This window comes from Haliotis rufescens, unplaced genomic scaffold (genome assembly GCF_023055435.1).
Source record: "Haliotis rufescens isolate VD_foot unplaced genomic scaffold, xgHalRufe1.0.p SCAF_39, whole genome shotgun sequence".
In the NCBI taxonomy this organism is placed as follows: Eukaryota; Metazoa; Mollusca; class Gastropoda; order Lepetellida; family Haliotidae; genus Haliotis; species Haliotis rufescens.
In genome coordinates this window covers 1884174-1909562 of record NW_025964101.1, presented here as the reverse complement: position 1 = coordinate 1909562, position 25389 = coordinate 1884174, and the positions used below count along the sequence as shown (strand labels likewise).

The following is a 25389-nucleotide window of genomic DNA, read 5'->3' as shown; positions in this document are numbered from 1 at the left end:
TTTGCAATTTTAAGAATCACGGTCCTTTCTGCATTTTACTAGTCTCGCATGTGCAGGCTATGTTAAGTTTGAACACTGGTCTGTAATCTGATTTTCAAGATACACAGAGTTGTCATTCTTTGTGCTAATGTAGTACTTAATTAACGTTCTGGCTTTGATGGGGGTGACTTTGTAACGCGAGTTGTAAAGGTGATCTCACTGATAACACTATCAACATGATCAATAAAGAGGAAGAGACTTCAATGCTTGTTTTACATTATTGTATTGAAAGCAATGTGAAAAGAAATAAGCTGAACTTGAAAATCTCTGAATTTAAGAAAATATCTTGACACAAAAACAATTGTGGACAAAATTATGATTACTGCTATATGAAGGTGGTCTGAAAATCAAATCTTGACCAGACAATCCAATGATTGACATCATGAGCATCGATCCACGCAATTGAGATACGATGACATGCATTAACCAAGTCAGCAAGCCTGACCATCCAATCTCGTTAGTAGCCTCTTACAACAAGCATTGTCGCCTTTTGCGGCAAGCATGGGTTGGTGAAGACCTATTCTAACCAGGACCTTCATGAGTCTAATGCACTAGGTAACCCCGTCTACAGCTGAATGTAAACAACAAACAAAAGGTAACCTACCATCCTCTCCTGTCTGCTAGTCCCTTCCACAGACTGTCTGTCAGCACTTTGCGTTCTATGAGTTTCTTCCACAGGTTGCCCTCTGAGATGACACGGTACCACTCCTTACACACCAGCTCTGCCGCACACAGCGAGGGGGCATCCAAATAGCCCAAGATGTTCTCTGCCACATGGTCGAGACCTTTGGCTACAAACACACATGCCATGCTGACATTAAAACCAGGGCTCAATTTAGCTATATACATGCACCAGTGCACCCTATTATTGTAAAAGGCAACCTAATATTCATGTCTATATACACCAAGTACATGTCAAAATCTTTCAAATTTGTGTCTAACCCTTACATGTCCACACAACATCAGACTCACTCACTACCTCAGAGCTTTACTTACCCTATGACATCAATAATCCCTGTATTATCATGATTATGTGTAATTTGTCATGCTTTTGGGGGGCATGATGTCATTCAACTGTGGGTTCTTCAAGATTATGTGCTAGTTTCAACTTTCATAAATATACGGATAGGACCAGAGTGCAACCTGGTTTTGTCTGGTTCAACTAGGCTGATATGCCAACATGCACCCAGTGCAAGTTAAACATGTTAAATCAAGTTAAGTTAAATCAATTTTCAGCTTTTCTGAACAGAAAAAAACTTTATCACTGTATATCAAGATTAAAACAAATGACGGTAGAATTTGATTTCAGTGTTCAAATCAATTATCATCTGTCTTGTAAACAGGGAAAGTGTTATGCTGTCATGATTACTCGAAAAAATGAATAGCAGATTCATTGGTAATGATGTTGATGTTTTTGATTAAATATCACTGCCATCACATACATGTATGTTTACCTGTAACCATGGTTACAGCATGTAATTGTAAATACATTTCACAAAATGGAGCCATTTGACAGTTCCTATTTAATGCAACAAAACTCTAACTATCCACAACGAATTTCAACAATACCTTTCATATTCATTTTTGAAATTTCCAAAAATATACATCACTTTAAACTGCAAAAAATATCTGAATACTAATATTATTGACAAGTCAACTATGACAATGTTCGATGTAATTAAAGTCATGAAGATTCCAGGCCCTCTAATTTAACTCAATTCAACCCTACCAAAAAGAAGCATGGTTCACTCCAGCAATTGGGCCCTTTAACTGGAAATTTCAAATATTCCAGAGGTATGCCAACACAGGCCCATATACTGTAGCACAAATGCCGAATTGTCTTTGAAAATGTGGGCCCGTCTCCAAATTTGGGGCAAAAGAACAAAGGCCCCACCTAGAATTATCTATGAATAGTAATCATTTAACTTAAGAAGATACACAGGTTAGGAGTGGGATGTGTCACAAACACTCCGAAGTATCGTGATACGTTAAGTTTCACAATGACTACCATATCAACATAAAACAATATCATACATCATGAGTACACAGCACCAATACTAGTATGTTTCCCAAATTGTCTGCACACAGGTTTTACAGGTTCATAGCATTCTAGCTGTCATGTTGGTTAACATTCAACCAGAAAGTGTAGACTCTAGGGTTGAAACGATACAGCAAGGTCACAATACGATGGGAAACGCATATTTACGACAAATCACATGGAAAGGTCAAAAGTATGAATATTTCAGAGCAGCTTCAAAAGTTATCTGTAGCTACATGTATATAGAATCATGATAGTGACTATTTTTAGTAGTGAACTTGAAAAGCTTATTAGAACACATTTTGCGATGTTTAACTGCCAAAAATGCTGAGGGTTGGGATGGGGTCATTAAACGAGTAGTAAGTAATGAATTTTAACAAATGTATCGTCAAGTATCGATAAAGAAAACAACATATCAAAAACTCACACAGCACCGATGTATCGTTTCACCCCGAGTATTTTTCTTTTGTTGTTGTTTTGTTTATTGTTTAACACCGCACTCAGCAATATTCCAGCTACATGACAGCGGTCTGGACCAGACAATCCAGTGATTCACATCATGAACATCGATCAACGCGATTGGGATATGATGACATGCATCAACCAATTGACAAGCACTGTCACCTTTTACGGCAAGCATGGGTTGCTGAAGACCTCTTCTACCCCGGATGTTCACGGATGTTCACCCCCTAGTACACTCTAGGCCACAATAAGTGATATGAAAATGCTTTTCCTTACCTGGAAGTGCTGTGATAAAATCCCTCTGTAGCATGGGCCTAAGGTAAGCATTAATCTGTCCATGTTGATAATGACACATCCGTGATAATAAATGTTCAACAAATGCAATTTGTTCATATTCAGTCCATTTCTCAAACTGTGTGGTACAAATATCTCTCTCTTGTAAAAACTTCTCGGAATACTCTGGCATCATCTTCGTAGAACTCTTCACAACAGCTGCACTCTCTGCCTGGAGAAAGGCAAAACAGGGTATTATGATTTTTAACTTCTTCACTGCAAATATTTCTTTTAAACTATGTTGACCAACACTGAATGTGGATTTGGTGAACTTCACTTTTGATGACTTGGATACCATCCTGAGACTGGAATTCACGCCCAAGTTTAATAATGTTCACTTGGCAAACACAATGTGTAAGTCACAAGAATGATGAAACTCATTGCACTGGACATCAACTATATACTTTTCCAAATGACAAATCTGTTGCTACACAAACACGAACAGGTGAGACGACCTCAAAAGTAGTGTCAACAGGGAAAGAACTCTCCCACTCGAACTAAAACAATTGACCAAGTCACAATTTATGACAAAAGATATTGTAGTCCTACGTCTATAAATATCATGCTTATTCTCATGGTCAACGATGACTGTAGCTTAACTTGAATACTCTGGTCAGGGTTAACTGCAGGGATTGTCAACTTCCTTGAACACGCTCTCATGACTAAGCAGCAAAAAACACCATAGTAATCATCAAAGCCAGCAAGTTTGAAACCCTGAACATGTAGCAAATCTAAATGGAGCAAAGACCTTACACAATGTTGACATAATCAACATAGAGTTGCTTGTATTCTAAGAGCAGCTGGGTCTATTACAGGCACGTAAGGTTTACACACCTCAACGTCGTCAATGAAATGCACCTGACCAATGGTCATCACTGGGCAGTTGAAAGGTGGTCAACTACCCTTTGTCCACACATGCTCTACTTGTTGCGACCCAGGATCAAATTGGATCTCTGGGTTGTCAATCACTGTCACGCATGACCACGCAACAACAATGAGATTTCTTCTCTTTTTCATAATAAGAGGAGTGTCCGATATTGGAAATCAAATTTTCCTAATAACAAAGGGATGATGAATACAGCTATTACGGAAGCTAACATAATGAAGAATAGGCTTGGCAGAGATAGTAATCATCTTATCTGCGGCTATTGATCACCTTGCTAGACTGTCAAGTATCCCATGTACCATCAACCGTGTGATTAGTACATACACCATACACAGCTAATGTTTCACCAAGGAGTTCGCCAGTCAATACAAATTTCATTACACCAGGCATTCATCAGGCAGTGCAACGTTAGAAATGGGCACTAGTCCTGTGGTGATTGCCAAGCTGCCCAATAGTTAAGGCATCATAGGGACTAGTAGAAATATGCCATTGTTAAGGGTTTTGCTACATGTTATCATTATAAGGACTGGTGGACTAAAACTGTTTGTTTCTATCGCTGCAGTGTTCGACTTTCATGCTAGAAATGTTGAAGTCTTATATCCACAGCACAGCTTGACTGTTAATTGTCAAAAACAACTTGAAAAAACTTTCAAAATAATATTTTAAATCATGTCAATGACATTTAAAGAAAGCAACTGACATGGTTTTAAGTCCACTTTTCAAGGTCAGAGCTCGGAATACGCTGCGTATTTGCATAAAATATGTATTAAATAAACTGAAATATGCAGACAAATCCTAGTGTATCAAATACGCAATAACAAAATTAAATATGCTATTGAAAAAAAAACTAATGAGCATATAATAACTAATGTAAAATGATTGTGTATGTTACAACTGTCAGATAAAGTGATTGTGTATCACTGTCAGCCCATTGCGAAGTTCACTTACTGACAGTTAGTGGGAAAAACTTGTGACAAACACACTCAAATACGGATTGATTCCAATTGAAATACATCTCATGACCAGTCAACGTATCTTAAACAGTTGGTGATAAAATAATGGTGCCTTTCTTACAAAGTCAATGCTAGGTTTTGCAAACAAAAAGGCTTCCCGGAGCTGCAAGCAGACAGGTATACTACTATTGTTAGTTTTAAATAATTTACAGAAATTGTTTGTTATGAAACAGGTTAAAATACCCAAATGTCAAGAAACAGGTGGGTACAAAAATTTGAATACCCTCTAAAAATTTTGGATACCTAATCAAAACCAAACCCTGCGTAAAATACCCAAATAACCAAAAGCTGATCTTGAGCTTGGAAGGCATTTTGACAAATTTTGACAAAGCTAAGTGCTCTGTCACGCTTTAATCAGCACCAACAGACTCAAGGAGCAGGAGGCCCTGAATAAGCTCTGCAGACCCTCAATTAAAAACCTGCAGCTTACACAAGTTACTGTGACAAATAAATCAACATGTAAATTTACTGCAGGCTGTAAGGAGGACCCTCGCAAATTTAAACCTGCAGGCCTAACACAAGATCTACCTGCCACGTGCCTACGGGCAAGCATCTATTTCAAACACTGCTTGGCAGGTAAACTGGTTAAAACTCTTTGAAGTTGGATTTTTTTGTTAAAAGTTTCAAAATGAGAGGTATTGCAATCAATGCAATGGTGTTAAACTGAGCACAGAAGGTTTTTTTAACCATTCTTATTGGTCCTGTTATCAGTGAAATATAAGTCTGTATATAAAGCTGTAATAATGGTAATAACTATAAATACATGGAATGGGAAATTTGTAATTCCAATTTTAGCTGCAGGCTTGTGTCTGAATATCGGCCTCTGAGCAGTCAACAGGCCTGGATAAATCACTGCCGCCAGAGGCCCTACATGAACAGTACGTCCATGGTTAAACTATACAGACTCAAAACAGTGACATTGCTAATGTAATTCCATTAACTTGTTTTTACATAAAGATAATATCTTGGCAAGTTTTATACTAAATCCTTCCTCTGATATTTGATATATCCATTATCCAGCTGCTGCTGGTGGCTTACTTGGCTAACCAGAACAAGTCTTGCAGCATTATCTAAAAAATCCCTGCATAATTGGCATGTATGGTAGTGTTCTAATGACATATTGTATGTCAAGATATGAAGCAGTGACTCTGAAAATCAGACAAAGTCTACACCATCAAAAATATATTATCAAAGAATATGGACTTTATTCTCATTCTATGACATGTCAAAGCAGAGCAGAATGGGAGCGTTGCCAAAACTTTTCATTAAATTATGTCACAGCACTGAAACCTTATCAATGTCGCTGCACATTACAAACTGACAGAAATGTGCAACATCCATGTTTTAATAAATAAAGATTTTATAAAAAGTTTAAATTCTCTGAACAAGACAAACAGATCTTTAGACCAAGTTTGACGTGTTCATATTTCAGTGCCATGGACACATACTCCTGATCTTCACAAATCCCAGATTGAAAACTGTCCCCAACTCACATATTCAAATGAAACTAAAATGCTGAATGTTAATTCTCACAATACTTATGTTGAAGAGCATCTGTTTACATCCCACAAGCAATGCTTCCTTTTGAAACATAATTAATGGGCCAAGAGAGTCCTTGAGCATTTTGAGGTTTACTAGTAGAGTTTATAACAGGGTTAGAAACTAACAGTTTTCGTCCACGAGTCCTTATAATGATAACATAAAGCTAAACCCTTAAAAAGGGCAAACGTCTACTAATTCTTATGATGCCATTACCATTGGGCAGTTTGGCATGGACTATAGGACTAGTGCCAATTTCTAACATTGAGAGTATTCTAATCTAGGAATCCTCTAAATAATTCATTTTTAAAAAGGGGATTCCATGATTTTCATTCAATACTGTATATCATTTTCAGTCTAGATTTTTTTACAAAATATTCAGACAGCAATCCAGTAAATTTTGTTTGTTGTTTAATGCCGCACTCAGCAATATTCGAGCAATATGATGGTGGCACGTAAATAATCCAGTCTGGACCAAAGAAACCAGCAGTTAGTGACAGTAGCCACTAGTCTGTAGCCCAGTCTTGTAAGCTTTGCTAATAAAGTACAAAAATTAACACCAAGATCTACTGAAAGTAACATCAAGGCACAGGTTGGACTAGTAGACTCAAAAGCTTTGGCACACACTGAACCAGTGATTGAAAGAATGAGCAACATCCCAAGCTGTCAGGGTAAGATGGCATGCAATCAAGGAAGTCATCCCTCCTGACCACCAGATCCACCTCTTAAAAGCAGCATAGGCCGCCAGATACCTATTCTAACCCTGAAACCTCACAAGGGCATCCAACAAGTTTTTGTTGTTTAACGCCACACTCAGCAATATTCCAGCTATATGAAGGCGGTCTGAAATTAATCAACTTTCAGCTAGACAATCCAGTGATTGACATCATGAGCATTGATCCACGCAAATGAGATACGATAACACGCATCAACCAATTCAGCGAGCCTGACCACCCGATCTCGTTAGTCGCCTCTTACGACAAGCATGGGTTGCTGAAGACCTATTCTACCCCGGATCTTCATGGGTAGCATCCAACAAGTAGAATCAATGATTTTCACAATGTTTAGTATGTTAACATACTTCAAATAGTAACATCAGACTGAATACAGAAATTATTTAGAATATATATCATGTACAAGATGTATACAGTTTTAAACCTGAATATTTAAATGTATCAAGTACCAATATCAAAGTACTCATGAGAATTCTTTTTCTAAAGATTCAGTCAAAAAAGAAGAAATTTTGTAAAGTCACCATAAAGCGACCTCAAAACATTCTTCTCTCTGCAGATGTTAGGGCATGCGAAAAATATACATTCTCTTAAAAACTAGAATGAGTTCACTTCCTCCATTGGAGGCCAAGCCATATGTTCCTCCAACATGAAGACTTGCGAGCACCTAATGGGGTCAGACGAGGGAAGTGCACAGGAGGAAGTGACAATGCTCACACTTGCAAATCAGTCTAATTCACTGACTGTCACAATCCTTAACATTGGCACACATCACAGATAGGTGTAACAGTAATTCAAGAAGTCTTGTGCGGTTTCCTTATTATGGATAAACACGTTTGTGCTGAGGGGAACTTAACCCTAAGATGCAATAACAATAAATTTGAGCTAGACTTTGTAAGGATCTAATGAGCTTCATTTTAATATCAAGATACTTGTTTCCACCTTTTTCATACATTGTTTCTCATTAAGCTTGAAGTCATGGACTCCTTATTTTGGAAGTTAAAACATTTAGCACGGTCAGATTCAAATACTACAGGTAAACAAGGTAACCAAGTACTTCAACAATTTCGACCTGGGGGTTGTCAAATCCAACTAGTTCACAGCTCTTTTCGGACCGGGGCGGTCAGGTAGCTTAGTGGTTAAAGATTCCACTCGCCATACCCAGGTTTGATTCCCCACATAGCAACATTGTGTGAAGCCCATTGCTGGTGTCCCCCACCTGCCATGATGTTGCTGGAATATTGCTAAAAGCAGCGTAAAACCATACTCACTCTCTTTTCGGACCAGTGGGTATGTACAATGACGAAATTTTGGGAAAAAACAACTAATCTGTCTAGATTTTCACTAGTCTGACTAACAGACTAGGGGATGTGTATTACTGCCAGAACACTATCATAAATCAAAACGTCAATAAACTGTACTCATTGCCGTAATGAAATTTTATAATCCTGACAAATTTCATGGATAACAGAGCTTCCATTATGTAAAGCAATGTTCTAAATTAAAGAGTTCCGTATCTTTGAGATTCCCTGCCATAGTTTTGAATCTGGGGATCAACTTATAGGTCAACTTACATACAGAAATTTACCAGCTCCCTAACTAGGGATAATTTCTTTCCCTTCATATTATTTGTATGTTTGAGGCATGCATAATCATTAATGTTAGAAATCAGGGATTGCTCTAGATCTGCTCTGGGGCTGATATTTTACCCCCAATCAGCAGCAAATGTAACTAAAAAAATTCAAATTGGAATTAAATTATAAATTTCAAGTAACAAACTAATTTTATGTCTTTGCAGATGTAACCTGTACTTCACTGATAACAGGATCAATAGAGTGGAAAAGGTTTTAAAGCTTAGTTTTATACAACTGCATTGAATGTAATCTCAAAATACAATAAAATACCTCGTGATTGAAGAAAATGAGAACTCAAAACAATCCCAATATTGAACAGAATAACATTTTTTCTCCCCAATTGCCTTCCTAGGAATACAAAGTTCAGAATCCAAGGCAAATCAATGGAAATTATCGGGGTCCTGAGATCCTTCAGTCTTTTTTTGCTGCAGTATCTGAATCACGATACCTAACTGTGAAGGAGCCCTTGTCTTTCATACATTTCAAACACTGTATTATAATACCATAGCCTCTCAATGCTACCATCAAAATGAAATCCAACAAATTCTTCAGTTAGCATAGTTAGTTTACCTGCACACATAGCAATCTTTCACCTGTAACCTTCTTCATCCAACTTTAAGTGAAGCTGCTGATATCTAGCCTTGCAATTGCTGACCTATGACCTAGTAAATCACCCCTGACTGACAGATGTGGTTCACTCCAGGGGCAATGATGCAAAGTGTCATGGGTCACTGCCCTTAGGGTCAAGAGTCCAGGAAAGGTAAGGTAATGCTTTCTCTGGATTATGATTTTCAATGAAAGCCATTCAGTAAGGAATCAATGGTGATTAACTCTTCAGCATGTTCAGTGCATAGGTACATAAAATGATCAGTTCGACATCACTAGTGAGTGAGTATGGTTTTACGTTTAGCAATATTCCAGCAACATCACGGCAGGAGGGGATACCAGAAATGAACTTCACACAATGTACATGTGTGGGGAATTGAACCCGGGTCTTCACCGTGACACTTTAACTACTAGGCTACCCAAACACCCAACAACATAATCAGCGTTAGAAATTGGCACTAGTCCTGTAGTCCTTGCCAAACTGCCCAATGGTAAAGGTATCATAAGGACTAGTAGAAATTTGCCCTTTTAAGGGGTTTGCTATATGTTATCATTATAAGGACTAGTGGACGAAAACTGTTTTTTTCTAACACTGATAATTATCCCTGGATGTTCATCTATATGCAGTGAATCAGTACACAGTACATACATCCCAAGATCAAAAGTAGAGATTACTCCATAGGTCTTTTGAACTCAATAACCCTCACTTAAGAACAAAAAAAACCTTATCATGATAATGTCATACATGCATCATGATACTTTGTGCAAACAAAAGACATACATTGTTTTATCAAATGAGTTAACACCAAAGCATTTTTGTAAACACAAAGATATGTCAAATAAATTTTCAATTTCATAACACTTCTTGTTTTAGTAATTAGACATTACAGCAGATCGTTTTGGTTATGAAGATTGCTATAGGATTTGGTATGGTTTTTAAGGATAGTGAAACATTTAATTGAGAGATGAAAGATACTAGTTTCCAAAATACCACTTCAAGATGTTGCATGGATAAAAACTGGACTGGGCAATAGAAGCACAGCATCAATTCCCATCAGAAGTGTAGCGGCTCATATACAAGGATGTACAAATCAGAAAGGCCTTGGGGACAAGTTCTTTTTATACCAAATACGGTAAATATTGCTTTGATAATAAAAATAATCCAAAGGATTTTTATAATTAAAACATAATTTCCGTTACCCTCAATAAATGGTCATTTTTTAATCACCTTCATCAACGCAAAGATGATTAAATAAATCCTCTACAATACATTTAATTCTTGTTTTTTTATTATAGACCCACAGACCACACTTTTCACTACAATAATCTGTACATGAAAAAGGTCTGTTATAAATGAGTGTAACAGGGGTATGGCTTCATGTTCAGTGCCCATTTCCAGGCTAGTCTACCGACTACCAGACATTGCATAAAAATAGTGCCCTGTGTGAAATTAAGGATAATTAGTTTGGGCTGGATTGATTAAGGTTATAAAACTTAAACATATACCCAGGGTCCATGAGGTGTTCCATGTCCCATTCTATCTGAATCAAATAACTATTGTTTTAAGCCACTTTTAGCAATATTCCAACAATATCAACTGGGTGACACCAAAAATGGGCTTCACACATTGTACCTATGTGGAGAATCAAACCCGGTTCTTCAAGGTTATGAGTGAACACTTTAACCAGTAGGCTACCCCACCAACCTGTGAATCCAGGAACTCCCTAAATCTTACTATTTAGGGTTATGAAAAGGATTCCTTGACTCATGTTCAATGATTATGATGGTCACCATTTGGGAAATGGCTAAAATTTCAAAACTGACCTGATAGGAACAATATATAAATTTATGTGCAGTTTATATGATCTTTAAAAGAAAAATCATGAACATGTACAGAAAAACACATTAGAACATTCTCATCACTAAGTTCTCAGTATACTTCATGTAAACAACAACAAACATGATAAATAAAATAACAAACCTCAAAGGGTATTGTAGTGTAGTCTGAAAAGGAGACATCTAAAAATACATACTGAAGTATGTAGGTCAGCCTGTTATTACACTATCTGGTTATAAAAAAGTGTTCATAGTATATCTGGCTTATGTTTTAATTGGTTTTATTGAATATTATTTACGGCAAATTTCAACCACGATCACATTACTGCTTTGGATGACCTGAAACTAACCTTATGGTTGACAATGAATGGATACTGGGAGTGAAACAATACATCATACATTCATATGGTTTTTTTCTGTATCGATACAAGACGATACACTTGCTAAAAGAAATTACTGACTACTTGTTTAACATGTTTAAGGCAGTCAAATATCAAGAAATGTGTCGTAATTAGGGTTTCAAGTTTCTACTTAAAATAGCTGCTATGAACATGTGTCTACAGCTAGCTTTACCTTTTGAACCTGCTTTGAAATATTTATAAATATGCAAAAATGTGTGTCACGATAGGTATCTTATCATGACCTATGTATCATGATACTTATCGTATCCTTGCTGTACTGTTTCACCCCTAATGGATACATATATCAATATCAGTGCCTTACTTAACTTGCACAAGTCACATTTGTTGTTATTTGACTTTTGTACGTCATTAGGCTTTTTCGAACAACCTGGCAGGACTGTTGGAAGCATTCTTACTCAATCACTGATCTGTAATCTTGTCAAACTGTTCCATATGTAAAAAATAAGCAGTAGAAGAACTGACTACTTTTATGACTATTTTGATTTTGAAAGTATTTAGAAAAAGCAGCAAATGGATTAACAACACATCAGAAAACATTATTCCTGGCTCTGTAATATTTTCACATGGAGGGATGAACAAATGGTTTAACCACTAGGCTACCCCAACGCCCCTCAAAGTCCTTCGAGTTCTTAAAGTGGATATTTTTTAACTGTATCACCGGTAGATTATGAAAGAAACATGTTTAGAGCTGAATTCTTCTTCCGTCTCAATTTACAAGACAATAACATGCGACAAACTTAATCATATTAATCCCTGATTATAAAAACATATACCTAGCAGCTCGCGTAACAGGATGTAACTGAAATTGTAAATCATCATGTCTATAAAAAGGTAAAAAATGGAGTGTGATTATAATCAGTGGGTAATATTAACCCCTATATTGAAGTCGAACTATGGCCGATGACAGGGGTGATCTGAATCCCTGTTTGATGATCATGAAGATTAGAATGAGTGAATGTTGTTAAAAGGGGTAGACACCTTTGAACATATACCAGTCCGCAGCACATTTTGGACAAGTTGTTTATATAAAATAACAAAACCTTAAGAAAAAACTGCTAGTCTAGATCGATTTTAGGTAATCTTGGACAAGTGGTCGTGTCTAACATTGAAGTTAGCAGTAATACAGTATTATCAACGGTGGTCTGCAAGTGACTGAATCGGACAACAAATCCAGAGTAGACATGATGGAACAGTGGGTTATTTTTCCTGCACTAAACTTGCATCCGGCATTATAAGTTAATATTGTACTAACAGTGACAAACATGTCATTTTGGTCACCATCAGAGGTTACACACAATTTTCATGAATATTCAACTTACCATGCTTACCAGTGGCTCACAAAACCAAATAATCAAACTTTTCTCATATGAATATAGAAGTTAATATTTGTTCAAGATATTGACATCATTGGAATAACAGGTTTCTTACAACTACGTTCGTTCAGCCAGTTTTGACAATGTGGATGCTCACCTGTCAAAGATCCAAGTTTCACTTCCTCAAATATTTACACAGACCGATTTTGGGGCGTTGCTCATATTTCATAAAATATTCTTAACATTTAGATGTCTTAATAATCAACACCCACAAAACAGATAAAAATAAGAAGACCATAATAATATATAGGCAGACAAAACAGGTCGATTCCATTTGACAAGCCAAGACATCTCAGAACATTCTAAAAATGGCGTCCAGAAATAACCGATTAGTGACTCTTTGTTACCGTTTTATCGGCCTTACCCTTTTCTCATCGGGCCTATCATCTATAGAACTACATGTTTCCATTGTTGTTTCCATAGATGACATGTTCACTATACGAAGAAAGAGAGTATATGCTTAGAAAATCGGGCGAAATTCAGCATCCACCCTTGTAGATTGTTCCCATATTAGGGACAGGATCTATGACGTCACCTTTCTCGTTCACGCGAGATGTGTTTTTAGGAAATATCTATCAATTTTCCCCAGGATCTTGTCATTTCTGAATAGCAAAGAAATGTGAATTTGAAAATTTAAGGTTAAACAATTTTCAGTCATTAGGAAAGGAGCCACCACATGTGTTCATGCTTCCGGTTTTCAAACAAACATGGCGGCATTTTCAGATCTTTGCCTTACTGCAGAAGATGAAACCACCAAGGATGCCCTGACAATGGCAATAAAACGTACCAATCATCATCTTTTTCGTCGCTATCCATATTCTGATGTTGTAGATATGAAATAATTAGTCATTGTGTGTTAATGGAGAGTTATTTCTCGTGGGACATCATCAGGTTTTTTACATTTCTTTCCTCAGTATCATCAGCACCATCCGTCTACGAGATGATCCGTGCAATTATTTGGGGAGTAGCATATTATATCTGGTGATTGTAGTTGTAAACACCACCTTTAAAAGACTGTAAGATAAAATAACATGTTCCTGGCGCTCAAGTAGTGAAATAACCAAAAATATTGTCCATAATCTAAATGGGTTATTGCGAACACGGCACCTCGGCTAAAGCAAAAACGGCACCTTATTTTTTTTTACCTTGGTACTGAAGTACATGAAATAAAACTCACATGCGAACACAAATAATTGTGAAATGTTAAAACAAGCTTACATTAGCAACTAGCCTCTACTCTAATTTACTTGCTGACTCTGAAAGGGAGGTGCAACTAAACTTATTGTGAAAAAATAACATGCTTTGAAATAAAGTAAAGGAAATTAACTCAACGTTAAGCTGAAACTGAGTCTGGGGGAAATGTCAAGAAATTGGACAACAGGTATAATATTTTTTTAATTTCTATTTTAGTAAGTAGAAAACAAATAGTAATTTTATAGATATTTCATATATATCTTACCTTTCTGCTGGCAGCCAACATTACAAGAATGGTTCTGCAGATAACAGTCCATGTCCCCGCCCAAGAAAAACATATATACTACAACATAACATCATAAAGCATGTAAATAAAGCATAAATATACTACTACATAAATTGTTCTTATCGTTATTAAAAATAGAGGTGCCATTTTCGCCCGACAATTGGTAGCAGTTTTCACCAAATCAGGTACCGTTTTTGCCTGAGAAATTGGTGAGGTTTTGCTGTGGTGCCGTTTTAGGCTGCACCCATAAAAATACCATGTCCAGCGTGACGGCCGGAATAAGACTAAATGGTATTGCATGAAAAAGTCACCAACACTGACTGGTGAAGAACATTGCCATATAGGTTATTAGATCCAGAATGAGATACAGTATGAGGAAAATGATCAAGAATACCCCACTGACCTTATATTTAATTGACATTAGTAACTTTATTCACTTGGTACAGATATTCCATAATTACTTTTGCACGTAGGTTATTCTCTAATTATACAGTATATATTTAGATATCTACAAATATATACTACTTAATATCTACGACCGCCTCCGTGGTGTAGTGGTAGAGCGTCCGCCCAGAGAGCGGAAGGTCCAGGGTTCCCCGGACGCATCATACCAAAAGACGTTTAAAGATGGTACTTTTTGTTACCCTGTCTGGCGCTCGGCATCAAGGGGCTAAAACAAGGACTGGTCAGCCCGGAGTCAGTATACTGTGAGTGGGGTATTCATGTTAAACTGCGGCATGGTATCTCAGTGAGCTAGCACTATAAATCGGCATCAGTCCGGACTAGTACAAGCGGCCACACAAACACACACATGTACTTGCACGTCGCTATATAAGGGCAATAATCTTGGACGCGACGTTAAACCGCATTTCATCTCACCTCACTAAATATCTACTTACCGTTGACCCCCTCAAAATACTTGCATTTAAGTCAATCATGAAATAGACAAGCAATTTGAGAATACAGTATCTGACAATGTCAGGTGTTCCAGGGTTTGGTTTACCACTTTCACTACCAACACAATCAACAACAAAATTTGTTTTTTTCAATTCAGTATGCTCAGGTCATTAACAAATGATACCATTTAAGTACATGTAATTATAATATTTTGTGACTCAAGAAGGACCATGTAGCAGGAAAAGTTTGCTTCAACTGCAACTCCTAAACTTATTTACTTAAGGCTTTGGCATTCTTCTCATACAAAATGTCTTTTTCTGATGTTTTTTAAAGTCAAACATAGTGTTGGTGTAAGTATTCAATACATTATAAAGTTATGGCTCATTAGGCCTTTGAAGAAAACTATATCTTGAAGTTTGTGTGTATGAAATTGATGTTAAAAATGCATTTGTTGCAAAAATACAGTGACACATATCGATCTTGTTCATTCTCATGTCAGGTTCACTGCAGAAGGGCTTCTCCAATTAATTTGTTCATGACACATTTGGGCTCATTAATTTCATGATTTCCAATTCATTAATTGTCTAGAAGGGACATTTTATGAAAGAGTGACATTTGTGTTAAGTTATTCTTATTTCAAGTAGTACAATTAATTACAATTACTCATTAAAGAATCAAGCTCTCTGTCATCGCCATGAATAATAATGAATATGTTATGGGAGTTTGTGAATTGAACATTAAAGTACTCCCATTGACCTTTGGTCAGGTGTTTTAAGGGGGAGCGGGTGGCCCAGTCATCAAAGGTGCTGCAATTCACTGTGCAGAGTTGTTTCCCTTCGATTGAGGTTTCAAATCCCGGTTCACCCCAATTGTTTCTAAATTTGTCAACACCAAACCCGCTCGTGGGTTTCACCAAAATGGTAAACGTCAGAGATCCTCATCACCTGAAGCTTTCTTCCCACATTAGGCTGAGATGCAGTGATATAACCAGAATACTGTTCAAAGCGGCGTTAAAACCACTTCACCCAACTACTCCTATGGTGTTCAAGACAGTTCAAATGCTGGTGAAAAACGTAACTCATAGTATTAAAACTGTTTTCTCTTTATTAATCCTCTTCAGTGAAATGAAAGTCACCATTGCAAAATTAGAACATCAGGCATGAAAATAAGAACCTGATTTGGGAATTACTAATTTCATAATTTACCTCCGGCCTGGAATCAAGCAAATGCTATGGTAAATTCCAGTTCTTGTTAACTCTTCTGATCTATGACTGATATTTTACTCATTGTTTTGTTCTTTACAGTTGGATATGAGTGTGTTGGACTGAACGTTTTGTTGAAGGACCTTAAAGGAAAAGGTGCCTCACAGGTATTGTATACTTGCTGGAAGTCATGCTCAGTTATCCAGTGTATTATATAGAGAATCTCACCCGAGTGTCTTTTGATATCAAATATATCAACACGAGTTGATAAAAGTGGAAAAATTCTGAGGCTTGCCGAGGATTTTTGCCACTTTTATCAACGAGTGTTGATATATTTGATATCAAAAGACACTCGGGTGAGATTTTATTTATCATCCAACATCATTCTTCCAACTTTTTCAATTTGTAGACAGTAATTAGCAGTGTCTTCAGTGTAAAAAGTACTGCTAACAGCTTCAGTAGCAGAGCCATTAGTGATGTCATTTCATTGTGACGTCACTATGGTCTGCAAAGCATTGTGATGTAATTTCATTGCAGCGATATCTACAGTGTAGATATCACTTGATCTCATCCAAACAATATCTCCTGTGGGAGCCAGTTTTGGATGATAAATCTCAATGTTTATATGATAAACACCCTAGACCCATTCACCACCATTGTATTGTAATATTAATATCATATTGCGTGTATGTAATGACACACATTTTAAGTAAATGATCTTTGACAACTATGACAAATGTATGTTAACTGATGTTTTCCCTGCAGACCACAATACCAACACCAAGGAAGTATGAGCTGAGAAAATCAGATCTCCAATTCCTGAAGGTAGGTTCACAGCTGTTTACTAAGTTTGTTTGTTGTTTATCACCTAAGTCAGCAGTATTCCAACTGTTTGACATTTGCTTGTAAATAGTCAAGTCTGGACTAGACAAATCCAGTGATTGATATTACGAATAACATTCCACACTGTTTAGGTAAAATGACACACAATCAACCAAGTCACACAACCTGACCACCCAATCCATTAAGTTGAATCTTGCAACAAGTATAGGTTGCTGGGGACCTATATTAAACCATATTTCTTTTAGATTCTTTGACTATACCGTTCCTAAAAATCATTGTAAACTTTATAACATATGTATGTTTACTTACATTTTATTTAATGATACCATGTTTACCTACTCTTTGCTTTTGACGTCATGCGAGAAGTTAGTATCTTTTGTGAGTCAGTTCCCAGCGTTACTGTCCTATTCTGTGTTAAACATGACGAACATGACGGCCATGCTGGAAAGAGTTCTGGCCTACTATTCGTCCATTGACCAGTATTAGATCATATCCCTAAATTATTATTAGATCACATTAAATGTGCAGTTAAAAATTTTGGTTGTTTGATGCTGCACTCAGCAATATTCCAGCTATATGACAGCGTTCTGTAACTAATCGAGTCTGGAATCCAGTGATTGACATCATGAGCATCGATTTACACAATTGGGACACAATGACATGCATCTCCCAAGTCAGCGAGCCTGACCACCCGATCCTGTTATTCGCCTCTTACGACGAGCATTGTCGCCTCGTAAAATATTTCACGTTATTTATGTAGATATTGAGTTTTAGTTCAGCTTTGTTTATGGCCATCATATGTGCCCATATACTGCATTTCCTGCATGGTGTGCTGGGTTTAAAGTACTGATCCCAGCAATAGTGTCTTTTAAAAAGAGGTAATTATGATAATTTAACATGCATGGAAACCAGATGTGTGAATGTTTGCATAGAATGTGATTTTCTATATATTTCTTCGGTTATAATTTTGGTTACTTTAGAAAATTGTTTATTGACAGAAAAAACGCCGTTCCATGGAGCAGTTCAGTCGACTGACTGCTACTATTGAAGATCCTTCTCAAACTCACAAGCTGGTGAGTGTTTGTTGCCATGCCAGACAGAGCCAAATATTTGTAGAAACATTTCTTTACAGAGAATCTTGTTTCAAGTCTGTCTTCTTCTCTTCAAGGGGTAAGTGGGGTAGCCTCGTGGTTAAAGCGTTCACTTGTCACACCCAGGTACGATTCCCCACATGGGTGCAATGTGGGAAGCCTAGTTGTGGTGAACCAACCCCCCCCCCCGGATAATGCTGTAATTTTGCTAAAAGCGGCGTAAAACCATACTCACTCACACACTCACTTTTTTCTGTAATGCTTCATTAAGTATTGTAAAAATTAGTAGGTGGCCCCTTCTTTACTTTGTGAATGTGTTATTAAACTCATCTATCAAAACACAGATGAGAAATGTTACAAATGTTACTGAAACTGGGCTGGCAGCCTAGCCATGTGGTTTAAGTGTTCTCTCATTACACTGAAGACTGGGGTTTGATGCTCCAGTTGGGTACAAACAAACATGGCCAACAGTGTTTGGCAAATATATTTCTATGAAGAATGTTTATTTTATGGGAAATAATCCTTAAACTAGATAGGCACATGATCCCATTCAAACGTACTGATTATCAATGAGCGAGCTTGATAAGGGGTCGGAGGGATGAGTGGTATTGAGATATGCATGATGTGATTGAATTGACCAAACAGAATTGGGCAAGTCTAGGGTCCAATGTGTGAAGCCCATTCTAGGCAAACCGTTGTGACATTCCTGAAATCAGTAAGATCCTACTAAGTCACTCTTGGCATAATGTTTATCCTTAAATTCTGTTTGCAGTGAGTATATTATAATTACACATTCTATAAAATTGCACCTTTTAACGGGATTGCATGTATGAAACTAATATAGTATACCAAATTCTTATGCTTGTTTAATATACTGTATACATGTATTACATTGGATTTAAAACACATAAAAAATAGTCACTGGACCATCAATAATTTATACGTTTTTTCTAGTGTCATGATGTTGAGATTAGTAACATCTTGATGCACAATCAGAATTGATAAGAAATGCTTTACAACAGATTTAATGTAAATACATGGCACTTTTTAATGGAAAGCAACTTCTTTTATTCTTTGTACAATGTTTCAGAGCCAAATCTAGCTTTCATTGTTTCCATGTCTTGCAGGGGTCCCCCGAGGTACAGGCCTATGATTTGGTGGCAGTTGAACCCACGTCAGAGAAGACATTTCATGTATGTCCTGGCATATTATCATATTTTATACTATTTTATGATATTTTATATTCATTTGTGAAACATAAACTTGAAATTCACCCACTTCACATGTATATGAGAGATACATTAGAAAACGAAGCATTCAAAACCCATCTTGATGAACTGTGTATTGATTACACTGTAATTCTGTTTCAGATGGCTTGTGCAGTACTTAATGTGGACATCATTTCTGTAGACATGACAGAGAAAGTACCATACTTTTTTAAGAAGCCCTCCATAAATATGGTATGCCTTCACAAGATGATGCACCGAAATACATATTCTTGATTTTCAGGCACATAGTATGTTTCAAGTAGATTTATTTGACTTGAAATTCATGAGCCATTAGCTTCTTAAAACCTTTTGCTTACAGATTATTTTTAGCTTATGTCTGTTAAATGCAGATAACCAATACTCTTATGGTTTGAGAAGTGGACTTATAAGTGTTAGATTTATTTGGTCTGTATTAATAAATATCCTCACTTAGAGGGTGAATTAGGAGATAAACATACTGTGTTTTCAATGTAGAGCTAGGTTACCTGTAGATTTAACCCCGCTAAATTGAATTTGGAACCGAACGTGCAGCGTGAGGTTTCAAATGTCAAATTTAGCGGGGTTAAATCTACAGGTAACCTAGCTCTACATTGAAAACACAGTATGTTTATCTCCATTCTACCATGACTAAATAAAATGCGAACTCTTTGGTGTTAGCAAATAAACTGAGTGAAGCGTCATGGGTTGAGTTCAGTGTTTTGAGTGCGTTATCGATCTGAATTACGGAATCACCGAAAAAAAATATGGTGCTGTATATCCTCAAGCAGTTTGTTTATACCGTAATACTTCAATCGAACATATGACAGGCATTGAAAGCATATAAGCACGGCAACTTGGTAAGCAAACATGAGGTGGGCATCCGTAAAGAAAACAAAGCAAGCTTTGCAAGGCTTTCGCTCTACAACGTAAATACATTCCCTTTGTTGATTTCTGTCGTGTTTTTCTGCACAAAATGTATTGCCACACATCCTTTGTATATTGTATTAACCGCATCTGTGCATTTTGTAACCTGTAATTACAGATATAATTATTTAAATACGCCTACCGACAATGACTGAAAATAGTACCATTCTACGAATATTAGCTTCCGCGGTGAAGCGGCCGTCAAACCAGCTGTTTCAATCAGAGGGGGTTTATTGTGATTTAATAGCCTCTGATTGACCAATCAGAATCGAGTAAATTCCAAATTCATGGTAGAATATCCATTTATACAATAATATTTAATAAGATGGCATTAAATCAAATGAAGCAGTGTGAATGAAAATAGAGACAAAATGTATCCATTTTATTTACTTTTCAAAATAAGGTTGATTTCTTTCTAGGCTTTTGAAAGAGGTATCCATTTTGAAATAAAGTACAGTCCTACTGTACGTGATTCAACACTGAGGAGAAATGTCATATCGTCTGCAATTTCCCTGGCAGAGATCACAAAGGGAAAGGTAAGATGTTATGTCTATACTGATAAACAAATTGGTCGTACATCAGCTGCAGATTTCAATATACAATATGAATTACCAGTGACACTGTTAAAGGAAGAGAATATATGGATGTCTTTATTATGAGGAACACAACGTTTCGGAGTATATGCTTACTTCTTCATAAGGAGTAACATTGTGTTCCTCATAATAAAGAAGTTGACATCCATATATTCTCTTCCTTATGTGCATCACTTCTAAATGCCTTTCAAAGACCTGACATTATTATATTAAAGAGTACCTTGCTGAAGATGTCCAAGGGGAGATAATTTGAAGATACAAGACTACTCTCCCTTAGATTGTCTAATTAAACTTTGCAACTTCCATAAAAGCAAGATGCTTGAAACAAACATTCAACAAGCTTACTATATGATGCTAAAACTGTTTGTTAAATTTGTTTCAGAACATAATTCTCAGCAGTGGCTGTGAAATGGTAAGAAATTACATGTTACTTTGCATCTATTTTGTATAGATTCATGAACAGTGTGAGAACTTAGACGGTATGTTTCCAATGTCCAATAGATTAAATAATAATCACTTTACTTTTTTCTAGGCAATGGAGCTGAGAGGTCCATATGATGTCATCAACCTGTATCTTTTCATTTCATAGATGGTATAAACAAGTTAAAGCAATTACTTACAATGTTTTTATGGCAACAATATGCATTTTGCATGTATGCATGTGGTTCAAAATTAGTTGCAATGTTCATGTACTATTTTTGTTATGGCAATGATTTTAACAATATCACATGAGATTCAATATTAATTGCAATATTTCATTATTTCCTTAACAATATATAAGTGGGCTTATGTTTGGTTTGAATCATGAAAATGCCAAGAATGCTGTTGCCAAGAATTGCAGAGCTGTATTAAAACATGCAGGTCAGTATTCACAATGTGTCTTTTAACAGCCATTTACCATTGTCAGTATACATACTTCACTATGAAAATATCAGATGGGATTCTGTGTCAGGATAGGTCCCTAGTATTTCATGGGGAGTGGCTGATTCGATTAACATACATCTTCATGAGGCAAGGGAGTTAACTGACTCTAAAAGTTCAGTTTCCACCCTTGCCGAACTAGGCTAGAATTTCTAGGTTCGATGGTAGCACCACTAGTGGCTATTACTAGTTATGTAACTTCTATGCACCACCTATTGACCAATCAGATTCCACCTCTCATATCACTTGCAATTGCTTCAAACAAAATGGCGGTGCCTGATGAAGACGATCTGATCGATGATCAAGATATATGTTGCAAAAAAATGTGTCTCACCTCGAAAGGTCCATCAGATAATTGAGTACCTTGTTTAAAAACATGAAAGGATTGGGAAAATATCTGATGGAACACACCCTTTGCAAATCCTGCAGTCGACCGAAATCTGCATGTAGAAATCCATGTTCTTTACGAACTAGATGTCAATTTCGTTAAAAGAATTTGATTGGACTATTTGTAAACTCGTTTGTCCAGCCAAGATATAACTCCATAATTCCAGCCTAGTTCGGCAAGTTTGGAAACTGGACTTTTACAGTCAGTTTACTCCCTTGCCTTGGGAAGATAATTTATCATGCCAAAGATGAGTTTATTTTGTTTTGTTAACACATTTGTTGGTTGCCTAAATAATGGAATCTAGACCAGAAAATACAGTGATTGATATTGTGTGCAATGGTCCATGATGTTGGTCTATGATGACAGTCTTAGGATGCTATCAAGTTGCCTCTTAGGACCAAAGAAGGTTGCTGGGGACGAATATTCTGGCCCTCATTCCCAAGGATAGTTTTTAATTGTGTCTTTAATTGGCATACTTTGAGAGACCAAGCACATATTTGTAACCAAAGAGCAAAATATACTTGATTCTGATTGGTCAATAAGAGGTTTCAAATCACAATAACCACCTCCTAAATATTTCCTTCCTGAGTGGGATGGGGTGTGTTTTGAAACTGTAACTATTTGATGCGCTCCGTAGTACAAGATTAACTCTAATAATAAAGAGGATATGTTAGTTTGAACCAATTCAAAACTGACAAGACTGCAGGACAAGCTCTTAAAGTTATCTAATGTTATTGTATTTTCTAGAATCAAGGAAAATCTCAAAATCTGTTATATCTGTGAGCAAGTTACCTGTGTCTGGTAACATGTGGACCATGGACAAGTATGGATGTAGTGTGTTGGCTGAAGATGATGGGACAGAAGATGAGCCCAAGAAGAAGAAAAGGAAGAAGAAAAAGGGAAAGAATAAATAAATAGTCTTTCAAGTTCTTTTTTGCATTATTTCGTGTCTTTATGATAGACGTATTACAAGTGGTCTAAGGCACCACAGTTGCATTGTATGGTCATTCCGGGACACACAGATCCCATATTTCCTATAGGCCTTGGTTGGTTTCGCCATCTCGTAAATGTTATGAACTGCAATACTTTCATCCTTCATATGGTTGGCATGCAGTGATGTGTGAATTTGGTATTTATATTAAACTCACTTGTCTCAAAAGGTCATATTTTGGAGAAAAATGTGCAGCATAACTAACTGACTTCAACCTTGATAATGCAAGGTGTACCTTGATCTGTCTAATAGCCCTTTGGGAAACCTGTACCTTGATCTGTCTAGTAGTCCTACTAAGCGACCAGCTGCACCTTGTCTGGTAGCCCTAGAGGCCAGCTGTACCTCATTTTCTGTCTAGTAGCCCTACTAAGCGGCTTGCTGACTTCATCTGTCTTGTGGGGGCACGGGTGGCCCAGTCGTCAAGGCACAGCGATTCGCTGTGCAGAGTTTCGTCTCTTGGGCACGCCAGAAACCTATAATTGTGGGTTCAAATTCCGGTTTGCCCCGATTATGTTTCTAGGTTTGTCAGCACCATTACCGTGCTCGAGGGTTTCACCGAAGTGGTAAATGTCCGAGACCTGCATCACTTCGGGCTTTCCCCTCTAATTAAGCTGACATGCCGTAATATAACTGGAATGATGTTAAACACAGCGTTAAACCCAACTCACTCACTCATCTGTCTAGTAGCCCTAGGGGCCAGCTGTACCTTGATCTGTCTAGTAGCCCTACTAAGCGGCTTGCTGACCTTCATCTGTCTAGTAGCCCTAGGGGCCAGCTGTACCTTCATCTGTGTAGTAGCCCTAGTGGACAGCCATACCTTCTTCTGACTAGTAGCCCTAGTGGACAGCCATACCTTCATCTGTCTAGTAGCCCTAGTGGACAGCCATACCTTCATCTGTGTAGTAGCCCTAGTGGACAGCCATACCTTCTTCTGTCTAGTAGCCCTAGTGGACAGCCATACCTTTATCTGTGAAGTAGCCCTAGTGGACAGCCATACCTTCTTCTGACTAGTAGCCCTAGTGGACAGCCATACCTTCATCTGTCTAGTAGCCCTAGTGGACAGCCATACCTTCATCTGTGTAGTAGCCCTAGTGGACAGCCATACCTTCTTCTGACTAGTAGCCCTAGGTGCTACCTGCACCTTGATCTGTCTAGTAGCCCTACTAAGCAGCGTGCTGCCCTTGTCTAGTAGCCCTAGGTACCAGCTGTACCTTCATCTGTCTAGTAGCCCTAGGAGCTAGCTGTACTTTCCATTGTGTCTAGTAGCCGCACTAAGGGGCTAGATGGACCTTCATCTGTCTAGTAGGGGCCAGCTGTGCCTTCATCTGTCTATTAGCCCAAGGGGCTAGTTATAGGTGTCTGTTGGTCAGTCCAAATTTTGGTATTTCAAGTCAAACAATCTCCAAGTAGCTTGTTAAAGTACTCATGGAAATGAAAAAAACCCTGTTTTGCTGGATTTAATAATCAACACAAAGCATTACGTAGATGTAAATACGAAATAACAAAACAACTGGAAAAGTACTAGTCTCGATTTGCTAGTTTTATCTCAGTGCTCAATACAAAATGTACTTTACAGGAGGTAATTTGTAGGCACTTTCAACATTGAAAAATAAAACTAAGTCCAAATTGACATGACAGAAACAGGCTATAGGCATTATGCAAATTAGCCTGGAAAAAAAGTTATCAAAACAACAATAAAAATAACAGCTATGTTTATGTACATAATAATAATGACATGTAAGTTGTTGTTTGAGAAGGGAATATGTTACTTTTACGTTCTGATATTTTGACGATGATTCACTATCCCACAATGCCACGCACAAATCACTAACCACTGACAAATCACATGCACGTGGGTTTCAAGCACCTGTTTTCACCTGTCGTCAAGGTGTCATAGGTC

The 25389-nt window shown here is 37.2% G+C and overlaps 2 protein-coding genes across 5 annotated transcripts in view; one reads left to right on the top strand and one right to left on the bottom strand.

Annotated features, from left to right (window-relative positions):
- The window catches only part of LOC124147224 (F-box/WD repeat-containing protein 1A-like), a 30645-nt gene extending 17205 nt beyond the window's left edge, over positions 1-13440 (bottom strand). For all 4 annotated transcript variants that reach the window (XM_046517868.2, XM_046517869.2, XM_046517870.2 and 1 more), the window contains exons 1-3: positions 13277-13440; positions 2816-3044; positions 644-830 (exon numbers count right to left, since the gene is read on the bottom strand). In XM_046517868.2, the coding sequence (XP_046373824.1) occupies positions 644-830; positions 2816-3044; positions 13277-13342 (482 nt within the window). In that variant the 5' untranslated portion in view covers positions 13343-13440. The remainder of the gene's footprint in view (positions 1-643; positions 831-2815; positions 3045-13276) is intronic.
- A 146-nt stretch (positions 13441-13586) lies between these two features.
- Positions 13587-23427, top strand: LOC124147226 (ribonuclease P protein subunit p30-like). Its single transcript, XM_046517874.2, has 11 exons — positions 13587-13695; positions 16594-16658; positions 17257-17316; positions 18333-18407; positions 19553-19618; positions 19796-19885; positions 21016-21132; positions 21572-21601; positions 21722-21759; positions 21971-22050; positions 23246-23427. Exons 1-11 carry the CDS (start codon positions 13620-13622, stop codon positions 23410-23412), a joined length of 864 nt encoding a protein of 287 aa, XP_046373830.1. The 5' UTR covers positions 13587-13619; the 3' UTR covers positions 23413-23427.
- The last annotated feature ends 1962 nt before the right edge of the window (positions 23428-25389 follow it).